Below are 19382 nucleotides of genomic sequence, written 5' to 3' on the forward strand. Positions count from 1 at the left end.
TGTTTACGTCTAGAGCTCAACTTACTTTCTTCTCATTACATTTTCTATAGTTGCTGGGTGGATTTTTTAAAAAATTATTTATTAATTGATTGATTGATTTTATATATGTGTTCTGTCTTTACACACACACACACACACACACACACACACACACACACACACACCAGAAGAGGGCATCAGATCCTATTACAGATGGCTGTAAGTCACCATGTGGGTGCTGGGAATTGAACTCAGGACTTCCCGGAGAGTAATCAGTGCTCTTAACAGAGAGTCATTTCTCTACCCCCTAGGTGGATATTTTGTATAGAATATTTGACTAATGATGTTTTTATTTTTGTAGGTCTGCGAATTGATCAGTGCCTTGTACATGTTTAATCAACTAATGATATATCCTTAACTCCATAAAACAATTGAGGTTGAATCTACTATTGACAATTTTGAACTGAATCAACCAAGAGAACACTTTTTTTTCAAAGTTGAAAAACCTTACAAAACAATTATGGTTTTCTCTGTTCTAGTTCTGATTTCCTGTATGCATGTACCCATGCCATCCTCTACTTAAGTATCAAGGAAGCAACTGGGAAGAAGCCTCAATGCAAGAAACTCATGTCCCTTGAGGGAAAACACCTGAGGGAAAAACCCAGATTTACAAAAGAAACAAAGGCCAGACAGAACCAGGGAAAATCTGAATGTGTGATTTATTATATTTAAGATTGGTCTATAAGGCATAAATATGTCTGTCAAAGTTAACAGCAGATGAATGCACCTTTACAAAATCAGTCTTTCAATACAGAACAGAACTACACGTGGTGACTGTGCCCTGGAAAACTAATATTTCCTCAATGCAAATTTTCAACCTGCAGCACCATGTAGATCCACGTAGCTTCTACTTGGATTGTGAGCCTCAGTGTTCACTATAAACTCTGCTCAGAACACAACTCTGTCTAAATCAAGAATTAGAGGAAAAAAAAATAGCACAGTCATTCAGCTTAATATGTCAGATTTGGTACAGGATTAAAATACTAAGTGGTTTTTTTTTTTTATTTGTTTGTTTCTTTGTTTGTTTGTGTCCTGGTTTCAAATTAATAAATACAAACACAATATAAAAATATACACCAGTTGCTAAGACTACACTGCCCAGGCCCAGAAAGTTAAATCTCGCTCTCATACGTATGCAGGTATGTCTTGAGGGTCAGAATTTCCGAATAGCTACGGCTAGTCTTCCGGTAGAAATCCAGACCAGTGAGATGCTCAATGTCCCGCACCCGAGCTGTATGCATCTTCATGAGTTCCTCTACCCACTTCGACTCATCCTCGGAGCTCTGCAAGGGAAAGGAAGCAATCAGACTTTTCTAGACAAGGTTAGACAAGGTCATTTTCTGCACACAGACCCAAGCACATTGTTCCCACTGACCCTCTTATCTCTACTGAAATCTGTCAGGAATGCACCACAAATACCTCTCTCCTTGCCTGTAGACATTCTCGAAGTGATAAGGTGTACCAAACAAATGAGTAACATTGTGTGAAAAGGAGTTGTTCTCACTAGGTTCTCAGAACACAAATCAAAGTGAGGAAAATTGTTGACCCTGCAGAATCTGATCATGTTGCTTTTCTTCTCAGCCATCAAAGGTAGGGTTGGATTCAGCTCACACTTAATCTGGAATGTTCCTCTCTCTTACAAAATAACCAGATAGCCAGTGCCTAACATAGGAAACTACGTGTGTATTCCTGCTCACAAGAGTCCTCGCAGCCATAGTTATCTAGGAGATGACAGTTACTGTCTGATAGTGAGTTCAGTTTGAAACAGGTCAGTTGACACATTTGGCTCTCTGGTAAAACTACTAATTCCACTATGCTTTGTTGATTAATAAGGCTACTAATGCTTACTTCAACAGTATGATTGGAGGCAGGAAAAAAATAAAAGGAGAAAAAGAAAGAAAGGGAAAATTAGACGATAGTAAACCACCAATGAAAGGAAAGGAATCTCTTAATGACTTTGTTGGAAAAACAAAACAAAACAAAAACAAACAAACAACTCCAGGCTAAAGCCATACAGAACAACAGAACAATGTATTTCATGTCTTATTAGAAACTAAAGAAGAAGAAACCCCCACGTCTCAAAAATATTTCAATTTGGAGGAAACATTGGGGGAAAATAATAAGATCCAAATGTCCTATGAATTAAGCAAAAGTGTCCTTCATTAGTAGCCAGTGACAGGAAAGCCTTCACAAATAACACCACTACCTAATGCCTCTGAATTGAAGTGTCCAGCAAGAGTCTTTAGAGACATTTACAGGGTGCTACAGAGCCCAGGAGCAAGAATGTTGAGGCGCTCCCTTGGCTAACTCTTGACCACTAGTGATCTCAATGAACCAACCATTGAGGCCCGTGAACCTGCAAAGGTTTTCTCAGAAAACTCCAACCACACCGACCTGAACCAAGAATGACAGTAACTCATGCCAAATCTAAATATGTATCATGAGCTTGTTGGTTCAGGAAACCAATGCCTGGCCATTCCAGGCAAAGTGCAGAAATGCCTTTGCAGGCAGGAGAGAGGATTCGGGCCTTTCATAACCTCCTGCCTAACCTAACCAAGATTTCTGCAACACCCAGTATAGTCGAACCTAAATTTAGCTCTATCCACAATGCTACTGACCAGTCCTCAGCATGACCATGTAATTAACAAAGTAGGAGGTCTCTTGATGGGTCAAGACCCCCTCAAGGTAAGCATGAGGTTATATTTTGGGAGAATTTTCATATTTTGCTCCTTTGTTGGGTTTTTTTCAATGGTCAGTGAGTCTAGTGTTCCTTTTGTAAATGCAGTATGTGAATGTGTGGACAGGGCTGGAAAAGGGTTTCCTTACTCAAAATTAGACAAGTTAGAATGGTAAGAATTCAAGGGCAAAAATCTGTTTCTTTCTACTTCTTTCCTTGAGAATATTCTCTTCTGCTTTCCACATGCTAAAACCTTGTCTCTAATTTGTCATAAGGCAATTTACGCTGCACTATGTATAAAGAAAACATATTTTGCCTTTACACTACATGTAAAGAAAACATATTTGCTCACAATTTGTGGAAGTTATTACTGATGGAACTAGAAGGACAAGATATGAAAGTAATAAAGTTTATATACAGTTCATGTGTGCCAAAGTAGGAGAGAAAAAGCTTTAAAAATAAATAACAGAATATTAACATAACCAAAAACACAGTCCATAATTATTCTTATGCTATAGATATTTGTTCTTCTAAAAGTTCGATTTATTAAGTTTTTTTTTTTCTTTTTCTTTTTTTCAGAGCTGGGGACCGAACCCAGGGCCTTGCGCTTGCTAGGCAAATGCTCTACCACTGAGCTAAATCCCCAACCCCTTATTAGGTGTTTTATTTGTATGTGTACAAGTGTTTTGCCTTCATGTATGTTTTAGTGCCACCTGTGTGTGGTGTCCACAGAAGCCAGAAGAAGAATCCAATGCCCTGGAACTAGAATTACAGACAGTTGTGAGCTGCCACATGGGTGCTGGGAATTGAACTCAGGACCTCTGGAAGAGCAAATGAACCCCAGTACTGTGGAAGAGCAACCAGTGCTCTTAACCTCGGAACTGTTTCCACAACGCTAGGTTATTTATTGTCTGTTTCCCTAAACTTTCTCCCAACGAAGGTCTATAGATTCAAGTTGCAGTAGTTTTCCAAGTAAACTTAAAAAATAGGAGAAGTTGCTATTGGACTTGAGATTCTTAAGTTAAGAAGCATTCTGGCCATGAACTCTCTAGAAGAACTTCCAAACTTACTGTAGGTTCAGAAACCAGCGAGCAGAGGAAGACTCCTGAGGAGCAGTAGTACAGATTTCATTTTGCAGGTAAAACCCTGTGTCACCTAGAACTGTCTTGGCATTAAATTTGGAACAGGCCTTTCAAAGTCACCATTGCCACATTGCTGCAGGGACTGGAGGCTTCCCAAGTACTGAGATGTGCTTTAAATAGCCTACTATATGTATAACTGTCTACACAACCTTTACTTTACCTTTAAAATTCATAGCAATTTTGAGTTTCATCCCATATGTGTTTAGTCTACCTATCAACTGGCTTTTAGGAGGATTGAGGTTTCCTTGAGGGAATTACTGCGATGTTATAAGAGGAATTGCATTCCCCGATGAACAAGCATGACTAAAACATCATGCCAGTAAGCTCGCGGCAGCTTATTCTCACTTCAGTTTCCCCCTTCCTCCTCCTTTCCAGCCACATTTAGGGCCCCAGTAACCTTCTGGCCACAGAAGTTCTTCCTTCCAGACTCCTTTTTAAATGTCTAAGATGATACCTCAGGTCATTTCTATGACATCATTTCTATGAATCTTGCCAATACCTTTTGAACACCATGATCAACCTCCTCCAACATCATTTATCTCCTTAAAGCAAAACCTAAAATGTTTCTCTTTTGATGAAACAGTTTTTTCTTGATTATCTAATTGCACAATAAGAAAAACTGCCAAAGTTCTCTACAGATATCTGCTAATTATCTGTGGAATTTAAACTTCCCCATCCTACCAACTAACCGTCATCTTTTATTAAATATATGACCCTCAGAAGTTAACAGGAAAAAGAAAGAAACTTTACAGGGTTATTAGATGACAGGAACCATATAGTTGAGGACCTATACAATATATGGATCATAACATGTACTCAGTATATGGTAACAACTACTTCTGCAGCTATTACAACCAGTATTACTATGCTACCACTACAGTCTAAAATTTTTGATTACACATAATTTTTAAAACGTCACTCATCACTATGTAGCCTTTTGGTAAAAATCAAGTCTAAAACATTATCTCCACAAAGTCTGAATGTTTTAGATGAATGTAACTCGCTTCGTATACCATAGTTCACAGTTATATTATCTCTGGAAGTCTTTATTATGCTTTGATCATTCATGACCTAAATTCTTCATCGATAATTGAAGCCATTGTCATAACTGCCCATGAAGATGATAATCTTGGCTGGACCAATTGTTATGGATTTTTGCTTCTCATTGTGGCTATTTCCATTCATGTCTTATTTTCAGCCCCATACGATAGGCTGCCTAGGAATGTATGGCTTTTGTCTAACACGGTGTTTTCTCTTCTAAAACACTTTAAAACAATTTAGGAATTTGAGTGTAATTTGTTGACTAACGGTCCTATTCTGCAGATCCTATGCCTATTCCTTCTAGTAAGTGAAATAAATGTATATCAACTATTAATTCTAGACCCAAGTTTGCAGCAGAAAGTTTCCATCATCATAAAGGTACATATAGACACTATAGGATTTGTCCCTGAGTTTTAAGTCTGTACACGCAGCACAGCTCCGGACATTTCCTATTTAAATGTAATAGATTTTATTTATTTTGTAAGTATGGGTAGTTTGCTTGCATCGACATCTGTACTCTGTGCATGCCTAGCATCTACAGAGACCAGAAGCAGGCATTGGAATCCCTGCGATTAGAGGTCCAGATGGTTGTGAGCCATTATATTGGTGCTGGGAATTAAACTCTGGTCTTCTGGAAGAGCAACCAATGCTCATAACCACAGAGCCTTCTCTCTTCCCCCTGCTAAGAGCCTTTTCATGATCCCATTCTGCCCCCCAACTCTATCCACGTGACAATAAATGATACAGCCGGCTTCTGTGCTACGGAATGGCTATCATAGTCCCCATAACCAGTAGCAAAAGATAGCCTGACTAATAATGCTACACATATGTGTGTGTGGGTGTGTGTTTTACAAGCTTTTGTTGTATTTTCAAGCATCCACAAAAAAATGAATTTAATATAGTAAATTCTTTTGAACCCTTATTGTATCCTATTATGAAAATTTTGTGGTTTTCCTTTTGGTGCAATGCCCTTTTGTGAAGCTGAAACCATTCAGGCACATCATCTGGCAAAATTGAACATACACATAGAATTGTGTTAAATATATACACATATAGGCATGCGCCACACATGCACAAACACAAACACAGAGTGAGAAGTACAAAATTATTATTATAGGATACCAGGTCCCTATATATTCAATAAAGTTCTGTTTGGGTCATTTTCCCTTTCCATTCACTTGGGGGCTCCCAAGGCTTCATGATAATACATCTGCTTCAATGCTGGGGATATAAGTTAAGAAGCTAAATGTGAAAGCACATCCTGTCTCTGAACTCACATTACAGCTCTCATCATTGTCGGGTCGGTGAGGAAGGATGAAGGAAGACACAGAGAGGGGACCGTCACACTTGTCTGCAGGCTGAGTGAAGTCCAGGCAGCTGGTGATGATGCTGTAGTAGTGGGTGGGGACAGGTATAGAGCTGCCTTCCACATACCTGAGCCAGGAAATAAAGTTACAAGGAGCATTGAAAGTTTCTCTTAAAAATGCTCACCCATCACTGGTGTCTAAGACACTCTGCTAGACCCCTGGTATATCTTTAAACGTGATTGATATTATCTCTGCCTGGAGTTGTCTACCTGACTCAGCCTGGTGAGAAGAGAGAGAGATCCCAAGAAAATCAAGTGGCTGGATTGAAGAGTTGGGGGCAGTCAATGGTGACTAGGATAATAATAACGAGCAAAGAGCTGGAAGGGTCAATAAAAGTCAAATTGTGATTGTTTGTGGGTGCCAAGATATGGAATTTAGGAGCTATTCCATGGAAGTATTGGGAGATATGAAGCATCATACTAGATTGTGTTCCAGAAAGACCACTATCATAGATGTAGAAAATGGTCTAGAAGCACAAGACACTGGGTGTAGAGGAAAAAGAGCACTTTTAGTCTACACTGAGATCTTGAATTTGATATAAAGGAAGCACTAATAGTCAAGAACAGATGAGCCTAGGGCTATTGAATGAGCTTTCTCCAGTAGAGCAAAGTTCACATATTTAAATTCTTCAGGAGATTTGGAGATTATAACTTTAATCATTTTCTAAATCTTGAAATTATGAGTGGACTTAATCTTGTTTAAAAAGTATCAAAAATGACCAGCCATAAGTATATAATTAAGATGAGATTTCTTTTGAATTACTGAAAATACTATTAATTATCTGTATTTCAAAATAGCATTTTTTTCACAAAGTATCATTATTATCGAACACTGTGCTGATTTCTGTTTATTTGTGCATGTTATCAATGCATTAGACTACATACTCCTTGTAAGCACAAGAGTTTACATTATCTTTTTATATCCCAAATAGCACCAAGGGGAGAGAGATAATTGGAGTCAACCAAAGTCTATATGCAATTTTCAAATAAGACATACTGGCTCAGAAAGTAGAAAAGATTCCAAAAGTCTCTAAAAATAATGAAAATGAATTAAAATCACAATTTCTCTACTGAAGAGTTGTTGAAGAATAAATGGTCATTTCAAAAATATTATTGATACATTTTATCATAAAATGGAAGTGTGTCTATTACAAACACCAAAATTTTTCATTCTAATTACTAAAGTCATATTCAATCAAAGATGAAAAACAACTAAGATCTTAAGATGAAATTCAAAGAAAAATATGTAAGCATATAAACTCCTCTCTAGCATATGAATATCCTTGATTGGTGTCTTAAAATTTAGGCATTTCACACAGAACAGGAAAAAAAAGAAGCTCACTGTTTAATTTCATCTTCAGTGTCACGTAGGCCATCGTAATTGTAGTCAAAAATTGGTCCACTTATTACGTTGACTCCATTCCTTTCTGAAGCATATTTCTTCACCAAAACCCTTTGGAAATAAGCCCAAATACCTGTGCAAAGACACAAATCAATTCTTCATGCCCAAATATGCTCTGTTCAATTCACAGAATCACGATTAACCAAGAATACTTATCCTGTAAACAAATAAAGTATACGTTCAAAGAAGTTAAAATAATAATTTTCATGGCCCTAAAATCATCTGAATTGATATTCTGATAAAGAATATTTATAATCTTCTTCTGGGTCTTGGGGTCAATATTCAGAAAACAGAATCACCCTAAAGGAGAAGGGTGCTCATGACCTTTGCAGACATGCTCAATAAAAAACATAGATGCTGTGAAGTGGCAAGTGACCTCTAGAATTCAGTAAGACTCCATCACAAAAATAATAAGCATTAAAAATAGAAAGAACTGCAGGGTAGAAAAAATGCAACTGTGGTTTAGTTTGGCCCTACCACTTCATGACCTGGGTCACTTCTTATGAGGGCAATTTCCTAATTATAAGCAAGGGCTAGATGACTCCCCGGCTTCCTGCCCAGGTAGCTCATCTACAGAGAATTCATGTGAAATATCTTCACAACTTATAAGCCGAACAGTTGCAAGGTATTATTAAAATCAGTGTGGAGGTAGAAAAAGTAAGTGGCAAATTTAAAATATTTATCTTCTAAGTAGCAGTTTATTGGGTAAATATTGTACTTACGTTTGAAGGCGGGGTACATTGGAACCATGTTGGTTACGAGGAATGCATCATACTTAGCTTCTGGGGAGGAGCTCAGGTCTAAACATCAGGTGGGAGAACAAACAGAGTCCATTGCTTACCAATCTCAACATCAACAGAAAACTCAGTCTTCCAACTCAGAGTTTGAAGCCAGTGGACCTATTCTTTTATCTCCCTTTAGCAGCTTCACCAAACAGTTCCACTCAGTCACTCTGCATCCCTTAACAGCTCCCAGGAAGTATTTACAGCCCATTTCTTCCTACCTAGTTGTAGTTCTTTGATTTCATTATTATATCCTAGACTCTTTTTAAAAAATGTCATTAAGATAATGAGCCGTAATTGTTCTCAGGAAATCACCTCTGTGGGACTTCGCCACTTAATAGCCTCCCTCCCACACTCAGGCAAATGACTCTTATTAAACTCAACGGGCCACACACAAAAAAACGGGGGCACGGAAAGAGGAGCAGAACGTGGTGAGAAGGGTTCCAGCAGGGGACAAGGTTTGAAAGAAGCCAATGGGGATACAGAATGACAAACGCTCATCATATAACCATATGGAACCTTCAAACGAAACACCTTTCTTAGAAAGAACTAATCTCCCATTAACTTACTGTTTCTTTCAGATTCCCTTTAACAATATGGAGGAAAACAAGTTTCCCCTCTCTAGACTTTAGACTTTTCCAGAAGAGCAGGATATTTGAAAGCCGGCCATTTTCAGGCTCATTTTGGGAAAATCTCACAGTCTCACAAATGCTTTCCCATGAAGAAACCTGGAACCACTGAAATCCTAACCAGCAGGCTTCCAACTCCAGAATATACCTCTCACCCTGACAAAGGCATGGGAGCGTGCGCATGTGCATACACATACACACACACACACACACACACACACACACACACACACACACACACACACGGCGGGAGGTGGGGGGAGGGGATCAGAGCCCAACATGCTACAACTCACAGGGAGGAAAAAGGAATCCATATGACATCTGTTTATCATTTTTATAGGCTAAACAGTTCTGACTGAATCCTGGAGACACACGGACATCAGGACGAACACAGTTGGTCAGGTGTTCTGGGATGCTGGAGACCTCAGCCTGCATGGGGAATAGAGAGCCTCAATGAGGCTATTCCAGAGATGAAAGCAAACGACTTGAGCAAAGCTCGAGCACCTACTTTGAAAGGCTCAAACCCAAACTCACCACCTTACCATAGTCAATGCTCTGATATTCTAACTTCTTCTTTTAAGCCCTTTGTTTTAAATACAATAAGCCAATAATTTTCAAACTCTTACATTTTCCGCAGTAGAATCTTTTTACCAATGTCTGAAGTTAAACAATACATAAAGTGGAGATCCTACTGTTAAAGTGCAGAGGAAGCATAGACAGGCTGATCTTAGCTGTTAGCTGTCCACCCAGCATATCTCTCTCTCTCTCTCTCTCTCTCTCTCTCTCTCTCTCTCTCTCTCTCTCTCCTCTCTCTCTCTCTCTCTCTCTCTCTCCTCTCTCTCTCTCTCTCTCTCTCTCTCTCTCTCTCTCTCTGTGTGTGTGTATGTGTGTGTGTGTTAACATATTACAATAGAACAGTCAGAAAACTGAAAGTAGTTTAAAGTATCTTGCAACGAAGCAGAAAAAAGTGTTTCCTTTAAGACTGACACTTGATAAACCACCCTTTGAGCTCTAAGGCATGCCATGGCACATATGTATACACACGCACACACACACACACACACACACACACACACACACACACACACACACATCCCCTTTAGGATATATATACCTCTCTCCTTTCTCTCTCTCCCCTCTCTCTCTCTCTCTCTCTCTCTCTCTCTCTCTCTCTCTCTCTCTCTTTTCTAGTGTGTTAACATATTACAATAGAACAGTCATGCCTTGCAATGAAGCAGGAAAAGTGTTTTTTTAAGACACACTTGATAAACCACCCTTGAGCTCTAAGGCATGCCATGGCACATACGTATACACATGCGCACACACACACACACATACACACACACACACACACACACACAATTACAGTAGATGCAACAGGTTTCTTCAATCATGAAAAATTAAGGTAAAATTCTATTATTAATCAAACACTCATTGTATCAAATAAAGAGTATAATCCCCAATTTTCTCAATAACCTGCTTAGAAATGGTATACGATGTCCAGAGAGGCATTAAGAATATTTCACTATAACCACTTTCAAAGTCCGTATGGTATAAGATATCATAGCTAGTCCGATAGAGCACTGCAGGCCGTCCATACAGGAGATGTCTCTCTAGGAAAGAAAGGAAGAAGAAAATATATTCAGTGCACAGTCAACCTTACACCAAATGTAAAATACTGGAAGAGGAGTCAAGTTGCCTACAGTTTGCTAGCTTACTTATTAATTAGACGGCGACTTCTCCTTAATTTGATCAAGTTAGTTTTTCTAACACTTCTGTGATTTATCTGACCATCTTACCAAGGGTCAAAACCAGAATTGTTTTGGAAATTGTCAGATTTAATGTCTGTATAAAAAGGAAACATCCAGTAAATACTAAGATGAGTCAGCTAAATGGAAAGCCAATAGGAATAGATTGAATATAATTAAATGATTTGACCCCTGAAGAGGTATATCAGGTTAGTCAAGGGTTCAATTAAGATGGCGGCTCTCTCTTACCGTGTGGCTTGCAAACTGGAACTGAAATATGCATTATTTCAGCATAAAGAGAGAGAGGTTAGCAGCAGTGGCTTTAGGCATGGACTTAAAGAAACATGTATAGATAACATTGGCAGGGTATTTAAGAGGGCCCCTCAAATACAGATGAGAAGCTCAATTATTAACAACCTCAGGTAAGACCCCGGAATGCAGAGTTGGGCTCCTTTAAGAAGACAGTCACTGAAATCTTGCTTACCCTTTGAGGTGAAAGATGAGAGCTTAGTACTGAAGCCTTTATTTCAACCCACAAACAAAAAAGCCTGGAGCTTGGCTCGCCCACTTGGGATAGGCTAAACTTCCATAAATTTATGGAAACTGGGGTCCATCCACACCCACATATTTAGAGATTGAGGCTTAGCAAATTCACAATTCCCTAAATGATTTAGAATAAAAGCTGCTTCTACCATATTTTTTTATTAGAGAAACTCTGGCAGGCACTTATTAAATTATATATACATGTTGCTTTAATTAAAGTACAACTCCTCTATGCAAGTAGTGGAGAAAAAAATGTTCACACAGTATTTCATAGACCCCTCCCAAGCAGAAGTGCTGATTTGCGGCAGAGTGGCCCATTCTATCCCAACGCAAGCAACTTCTGGGTAGTCTGGCTTCCTGCGCTTTGCAGTAGATGTGGAAGCCTTGTTTAAGCTGCCAAACTTGGGGGTCCGCCCCTAAGAATCAGAATGTGCCAAAATGTTATTAAATAAATGAAGTCTAATAAATTAAAAGCCAGCAAATCCCAGCAATAGTACTTGGGGGGTCATAAACTGACCCTGAGTTTCCTTCCAAACTCAGACCAAACCTTTTCTAGGTTCAACACTTCCATTAAGGTTTTTCTTGTTTTCATGTTTGCTGCCTCTGAATTTCCCGGTTTCAGCTGGAAGCAGAAGTATCACAGTTCTTTGAGAAGCTATTCTCTTTTTATCAGTTAAGTCTTCAAGTTTACCAAGTGTGGTGGTTTAAATATGAATGCACCCCCATAAATTCCATATATATGACTGCTTAGTCATCGGGAAGTGGCAGTATTGGAAGGATTAGGAGCTTGGGCCTGTTGGAGGGATATTCTCTCTCTCTCTCTCTCTCTCTCTCTCTCTCTCTCTCTCTCTCTCTCTCTCTCTCTCCTCTCCCTCTCCCTCCCTCTCCTCTCCCCTCTCCCTCTCCCTCTCCCTCTCCCTCCTGCCTATAGATCAGGCTTTAAGTCTCAACTACTTCTCCAGCACCATGCCTGCTGTCACATTCCCCACTATGTTGATAATGGACTAAGCCTCCAAAACTGGAAGCCAGCCCCAATTAAATGCTTCTTTTATAAGAGTTGCCTTTGTTACAGTGTCTCTTCACAGCAACGGGACAGTGACTAAGATACCAGTGTATTTCTCTAGACTCATACTAAAGCCTGTTCCTTCATCTGGTCCATTAAGAGGTCAACAATGAGCAGCCATTTTTCACATGTGACATCCCCGCCCCCCTTAGAGCACTCATCAAACAACGGTGCATATGATCTAGATCTCCAGTTCTTCCTTCCTTCGGACCTCGTGAATTTCTTGCCATTTTTCACCATAACTCTCCCCAGGGGTCTGGTTTGCTTGTAAGCGTAGTGCTCATGACTGTTGTAAAGAATTCTATATGATATATGTGATTTCTTTCCTCTCTGCCAGTGATAATTTATATTCTTCCCCATCACCCTTGTTACTTAGTTTGTGTTCATGGGGTACGTGGTGGGGGAGGGAGGTGCACATACATGTCCTGTCATATCCAGAAGTCAGTACCAAGTGTCTCTGTCTCTCTCTGTGTTACTTTCTATTACATGGTCTTTTGCTAAACCTGGAAGTCACTGATTTGGCTAGAATGGCCCTAAAGATCAGCTTGTTTCTGCCTCCCCAGTTCTGAGATTACATGTAGGCACTGATATGCCCATTTTTTACCTAGAGGCTGGGGATGCAAACTCAGGTCCTCACACTCAATTAGCAGCAACCTTGCTAATTGAGCTACCTCCCCAGGCCCAATCCTGCCACTTATCTCCTGCATATCCCTCCACTGAAAGTTTAAAATCCTTCTTCCTGCCTGGCCTTGGGCTAGAGAATGGAGACCATGAGTAACAATAGCTTAGGACTCTTGTCCTCAAAGAGCTCACAGTCCAACAACAATCCTGCCATCTATAACCAACATGTAGCACAGGCTATACAGTCTCTGGTATCCACACAGACTTATGTATGGTAACACAGTGAGAAACATTGCAAATAGGCCTAAGGTGGCATTAAAAAAAAAAAAGACCTTTCTAGGGCAAATAAAATAATATTAAACCAGTGCAATCCACACACCAAATTACATCTGTTGCCCTTGGATATTTGTTAACAACCATCAAAAGTGTCTGACAAACAATTAAGTCCCAGAGTTCAAACAAGATGGAAGGGACGTGAGGAGAAGGGTAGGTGAGGAGAAGGGTAGGTGAGACATGAGATTGATAGGCCAGGCTGAAGAGTCTCCCTGGGAGGCCTCCCCGTCCATCTCTGTCTGCTCTTCAGCTAAGTACACAAAGATTACCTTTGCTTCAGAAAATAACTCCACGGCTTCAAGCTATTGACACAACTGCAGCTTCTAGAACACAGCCAGGGCATAAACTTACCACTATCTCATTTGCTTTTTGTTCCCCCAATCGTTATTGAGCTCAAGGAAAAAAAAGTACAATGACATCGACTACCTTCCCAAACTCCCGCCTAAATCTCCAGAAATCAACCTAGATCTCTTTGTAGCGTAAGTCATGCAAGAAAGAAGAGAAATCATCTTTGCAATAGGAAAAATACATTTTGAGATTCAGAATCAGGAGTGAGGTTGTTATTTTATCATTGTGTCTGTGAATCACAGGTCTAGCCATGGCCCAGCTCTGTTAGTCTTGGACATCTTGGGGAAACCACACGCTGCATTTCTCTATAACGTACATTGTACTTCTCTTTAACAAAATGCTCCTACTCAGACCACAAAATGGACTTGACTTTCAGTCTTCACATATGCTAAGATATTTGTCTCAAGGACAGCCCACAAGCTCTGTTTCTGCAACTTACTCTTCTAGTTTCATTTTTAGCTTTCCCTACCTTGATTTCTAATCTATGCAGAGGACTGACATTTTAAAGCATCTAATTTTAAAAAAATATTTTTAGAAAAATTTTATGGGCACAATTGTTGTACCTATGTATGTGGCCCAATTCCAATATAAAATTTATAATGGTCAGATCAATCTAATCGGGATAGTAATCAACTTAAATATGAATGATTCTTTTGTATATGGAGGCACCCAAGATTTTTTTATTAGTAGCACTAAAATATACAATTAAGTTTTTACAGTAATTACCCTACTATGTCATAGAACTTTTGAAGTACTTCCACCTGTCCAAAAGCACGTTAACACCCCCTTAACCAACTTCTCTCACATGATTCATTCCGTGAGCGCGCGTGTGTGTGTGTGCATGTGTGCGTGTGTGTGTGTGTGCGTGTGTGTGTGTGTGTGTGTGTGTGTGTGTGTGTGTGACTTAAATATGTACCTGCTCATGCTTGTGTGCATGTGCATATGGAGTTCAAAGGTTGATTATCAGGTTTGTTTATTGAGATAGGCTCCCTCACAGAATCTGGAGCTCACTGATTGACTGACTGACAGTAAGGTCTAGGGAGGAATCTATCTCCTCCAGCCCATCCCCCAATGTCCAGGGGTGGGGGTGGGCTTACAAAATCGTGCCAGACCTGGTATTTTTCATGGATACTAGGTATCCAAACTCAGGTCCTCATGCTTGTGTGGCAGATACCTTACACGTGAGGCATCTCCCTCCGTCCTTCTGCTGATCTCCTGATGTGGATCTAGTGTGTCCCATGCCTTCCCAGGCTGAGCTCCTATTGCACAGAGTTCCAGACACAGCCTTCCTTCCACACCCAAGCTCCGTGTTTACAGTAGAGTCTCTGGCATTTTAGCTTATGCCAGAGTTCCCCTCCACATACCACATTTGGCAAAAACCGTGAGACGAATCTTTTTAAGTGGTGTGGACTTCCCCAGAATTCACTCTTTTTGTCTTCCAGAGTTTAGTCATGCAGACTCGAGTTTGTGTTTCTTCTCCCCCACTCCGCTTCCTGATTCATACTCTAGCAGATGGACTTGGAACCACATGAGAATCCTTCTCCCTTTTTGTTTGCTTAAACATTCACTCCCACAATAACATATCCTTAAACCTTACCACAAAATCTCTACCAACAACAAAAAAAGTCAATGCCGTCCCCTTTCTCTTTCCTGTGTCCTCACAAGCACTTATTGTCATTCACTGCTTTTCTTGTGCTTTTCACTTCCACCATTAAAACATTCTGTTGGAGTTCATCTGCTTGCTAAACCTTACAACAGAACAGCAATTCTATGAAGACAGGGCCTTAATCTGGGTTAGATAGTCTGTCTCCAATGATACCAATCACATGTTACTTGGCAATCAGTTAACAAACAAAATTAGATAAAAAGTCTGGACTTCTACATGGGGCTTGCCTAATAGAATTTGAGACAGACTGGACTCATCAGGATCATCTCTATTTCATTGATGAAGTAAAGTTGCATGTACGGCCTATCCCAAATCCAGGCCCCAACTTCTAGTTATTCTCTTCCCTAGTCTTTTGGGTAATCTCAAGTCAGAGGCTACCTGCTGTATTATTCTATTGAAGGTTTTATTGGAAGGAAGGGTCAACTCTTCCTGAACATAAGCTCTGGCAGAATAGTGCCAAGGTAACATGGGACTCTCCAGTGAAGACAAGAGTTTGCATCAAAGCATCTATCGGCACTTTGGACACAGCTGCAGCCTGACAGTCTCTCCTAACACCCCCAGGGGCATTCTTACACAAACAAACAAAAAACAAAAACCACCAGCTCGTGTCAAATCTCAGCTCGGCCCTGCCTGACTTTGTAACTCTTACCACTTGACCCCCACCCTCAATGTCTTCTATCTTTCAGAAACGTTACATCATTGAGAAACAAAGGCCAACTTCAATCTTCATCCAAAGCAGTCATGGTTATAGTTATAGCTGAACTTCAATATCATCAAAGAACACCGATAGGTAAAAGTTAGTGTCTATCATCAGTATTTACTATAAGTCATAAGCAATTCCAGTGCTAGGCACTTTCCAAATGCTTTGCACAGACACACCTATACTGAGAACAGCAAGTGTGTCACATCCCTTCTTTGACACTCTAGAGTCTTCAAAAACGAAAGGAGATAGGAAACATTTCAGGATGCCAAAAGGAAGGCCTCTGGGGTCTCTGAGCAATAGTCAGGATTCCTCTACCCACTTAGCAAAAAATTACTGTCTTTTTTTTTTTATAGAAATTAACTTCATATGGTATGTAAAGTGTGAAACATACATAGGCATTAAAATGACTTGAGTTCTTTTTCATACAAAGGTGACCCCAATCTTTGCTTAAGAAAATGCAGAGTGTTTTCTAGCAATGGAGAAAAGACTAAGATGAAAGTTAACTAGTATAGTTCTTCCCCTTCTGGCTATAATGCCAGAACTGCCTTTGGAGAAAGTCTCCATTTTTCCATGCCATTCATTCCTTAATCGGGCGGACTCAGTGTCACAAGGAAATGAGTTTTCATTGCATACCAGGTCTGCTACTCTACCAGCTATTTGTGACTGAAAAACAACAGCCATTATGCCTCACAGATGTAGAATTTGCCACCTACCTAGAAGTAGAATGACTTCAGCAAACCATTTCTGAAGACCATGGTTTTCCTCCTGTTTATTTTACACAGGCCTTGATTGTATAACAATGTAAATATTGGTAGCAAAACATCACATAAGACTAATTTAATACTTTTTTAACCTCAAATAGACTCCAGGCTGTTTCATGACTGGAATATGCAGCTTTCACATGTGCTTTGCATAAACATCTGGCTTATTTCACAATGTAGGACAATAAAACAGTGACACACAAATGCTACAATATTACATGTGGCTCAGTGTATAACATATCAATGACCTGCATTTCTACTTTACACTAATAACCAAAACCAAAAAGACTTTACATCTGCATGCAGAATATTAGCTTTATATACTGCTCTATAAGGTTCAATACATATGCAAAGTCAGAAAGTCAAAGTAGTTACTCCGAATATAATAAATGTGCACAGACATACGCATGCATGCACACACATGTGCATGCATACAATTATATTTTAAATAGGAGCCTGAATGCATAACATATAAAGTACTCAGAACCAGAACATCCTGCCTTGCTGTTGTAGAAATGAATGAGATAGAAGTTATAAAGTAACAGAGATGAAATTCAAGACACATGGAAGAGACAACACTTCTATTTTCCACAAATTCCAGAATCTAACCAAGGAAATGGTTTTCACATAATGCAACATTATTTCAAGTCTCTCATGTCCTTAAAGCTTGGTCCCATAGGCCATGAACAGACCCAGGGCATATGCTACTGCCACGAATTGAGTCTGAAAATGTTCCCCACAAGCTGGCATTTGAATGCTTTTCCTATCTGTTGGTGCTGCATTAGGAGGATAGTCAGTTGGGCATCTGACTGGTAGAGGTAAGTTATTAGGGGCAGGCCTTTGAAGGTGACAGCCATGGCCCTGGTTCCAGCTTCACTCAAGGCTGCCTCTCTACCACATGCTCCAGCCTATCATGAACTGGTAGTGTTCAGCCATGTCTTCCCCCTCAGGAAGGACTCAAACCGTGAGTCAGAATAAATCTTGCTGACTCAAATGGGATCTGATAGGCATTCTTCACTCAACATAAAAATAACTAATGCAGCTGTCATGGTTATCCTCTAATATTTTCTGCTATCCTTTGAAGCCACAGGTTAAAAGCCATCAGTGGTGGGTGGTGCTGCCTCAGACACACAAAAGTCAGTCCTAGCTAAAGCCCAACAAACAGTAAATAAGGGCATATGGTTTCCCTCCACAAACGCCCATATGAATACCCTTCCATGATACACATATGGCACTGATGGACAACCCTGAACAAAGCTGCAGAGAAGTAACATTACTAATGTTCCTTCTAGCCCTGGCAGCCACAAATTCACCAGGACAAGGCCTCTTTCTCTTATGCTTGGGGGACTGTGCTAGGTTACAGGAACCACTTTCTCACACGAGCACAATGCCTACACACCAACAGACTAGATGCAGAAACTGTGAGGCAGGTAGAAATGTTTTAGGAGCAAGAACAGCCAGGATGTACAAGAGTCCACGGAGAGGCAGTCAGAACGAACAAACCAGCAGTCATTTTAGGAGCATCTTGGTGCTATTTCTGTGAGACTTCCTACCCTACCACCCTTGTATTTTGCATGGGAACTCGCATGTTTGCTGTGGCTCTCGTTCATTTATAAGGATACTACAGTACACTAAAGTTAGGTGCCAAACTTTCAGGTCACTCATAAAGTTTGTGGGAGATATGTAAATCTTCTACCAACAAAATCCTGCCTTTAATACTGTGCTCTCCAATTACATGCCAGGAGGCCTGTGTGTTCTGTGATCAAAGGGGAAAGGGGGAGGGTGGGCGATACAGAGAAGGAAGAAAGATGAAACTCTTAGAGAAAAGGAAGCAAGGCAAGTAAATAAAACCTGCTGCTGCCTTCCTTCCTCAGCCTCTGCTTAGTCAGATGGGAAACATACATCCGATAAACAGGACCACGTGGAAGCTGATGGCTCGAGTGATAGCCGGGGGGATATCTGTGCATCTTTAGCACAGAGTGAGAGGCTGCTGTGCTGTTCTATCTGCTTCTTCAGTCCATCTCTTTTTGTCTGAGAAAGTCATCCCATCCTTTCGAACAGCTCCCCACTCCCTCTTCTTCTAGGTTCTAGAACTTCAAAATCAAAAGGAAGGGCTAGGCATGGTGGCACATGCCTTTAATTTCAGCACTCAGGAGGCAGAAGTGAGTGAGTCTCTGTAAGTTCAAAGTCAGCCTGGCCTACACTGTGAGTTCTAGAACAGCCGAAGCTACATAGTGAGAGGCTATCTCAAGAGAGAGAGAGGGGGGGGGGAGAGAATTAATCAAAAGGAAGAAATTGCCTCATAGAATGTCTTATTGTTCCTAATTATTTTCTGTTTTAACTTGTAGCCATGTGACCTACGGGACAGAGTTCCAATCAAAAGAATTTACTCTCTACATTATTGGTGTCATGACTCTGATTTGGGCTGGTGAGCTGTGAGTAGAAATGACATCACTTGAGTGCTGATATCTAGTACATAGTTCTGTGTGCTGCCATGAGCATGGCATGTCCCATAGGG

At 40.2% G+C, this 19382-nt stretch overlaps 1 protein-coding gene across 8 annotated transcripts in view; it reads right to left on the bottom strand.

Annotated features, from left to right (window-relative positions):
• Positions 1-675: 675 nt before the first annotated feature.
• Positions 676-19382, bottom strand: part of Enpp2 (ectonucleotide pyrophosphatase/phosphodiesterase 2) — a 112508-nt gene continuing 93801 nt past the window's right edge. For 5 of the 8 annotated variants that reach the window (XM_032915484.1, XM_032915476.1, XM_032915499.1 and 2 more), the window contains 6 exons: positions 10555-10691; positions 9372-9507; positions 8390-8467; positions 7608-7740; positions 6177-6333; positions 676-1322 (listed from right to left, as the gene is read on the bottom strand). In XM_032915484.1, coding sequence (XP_032771375.1) covers positions 1152-1322; positions 6177-6333; positions 7608-7740; positions 8390-8467; positions 9372-9507; positions 10555-10691 — 812 coding nt within the window. In that variant the 3' untranslated portion in view covers positions 676-1151. Of the gene's footprint in view, positions 1323-6176; positions 6334-7607; positions 7741-8389; positions 8468-9371; positions 9508-10554; positions 10692-11916; positions 11992-19382 lie in introns of all 8 variants that reach the window. The other 3 variants (XM_032915468.1, XM_032915462.1, XM_032915492.1) reach the window with 1 other exon arrangement.

This window comes from Rattus rattus, chromosome 1, assembly GCF_011064425.1.
Source record: "Rattus rattus isolate New Zealand chromosome 1, Rrattus_CSIRO_v1, whole genome shotgun sequence".
Taxonomy (NCBI): domain Eukaryota; kingdom Metazoa; phylum Chordata; class Mammalia; order Rodentia; family Muridae; genus Rattus; species Rattus rattus.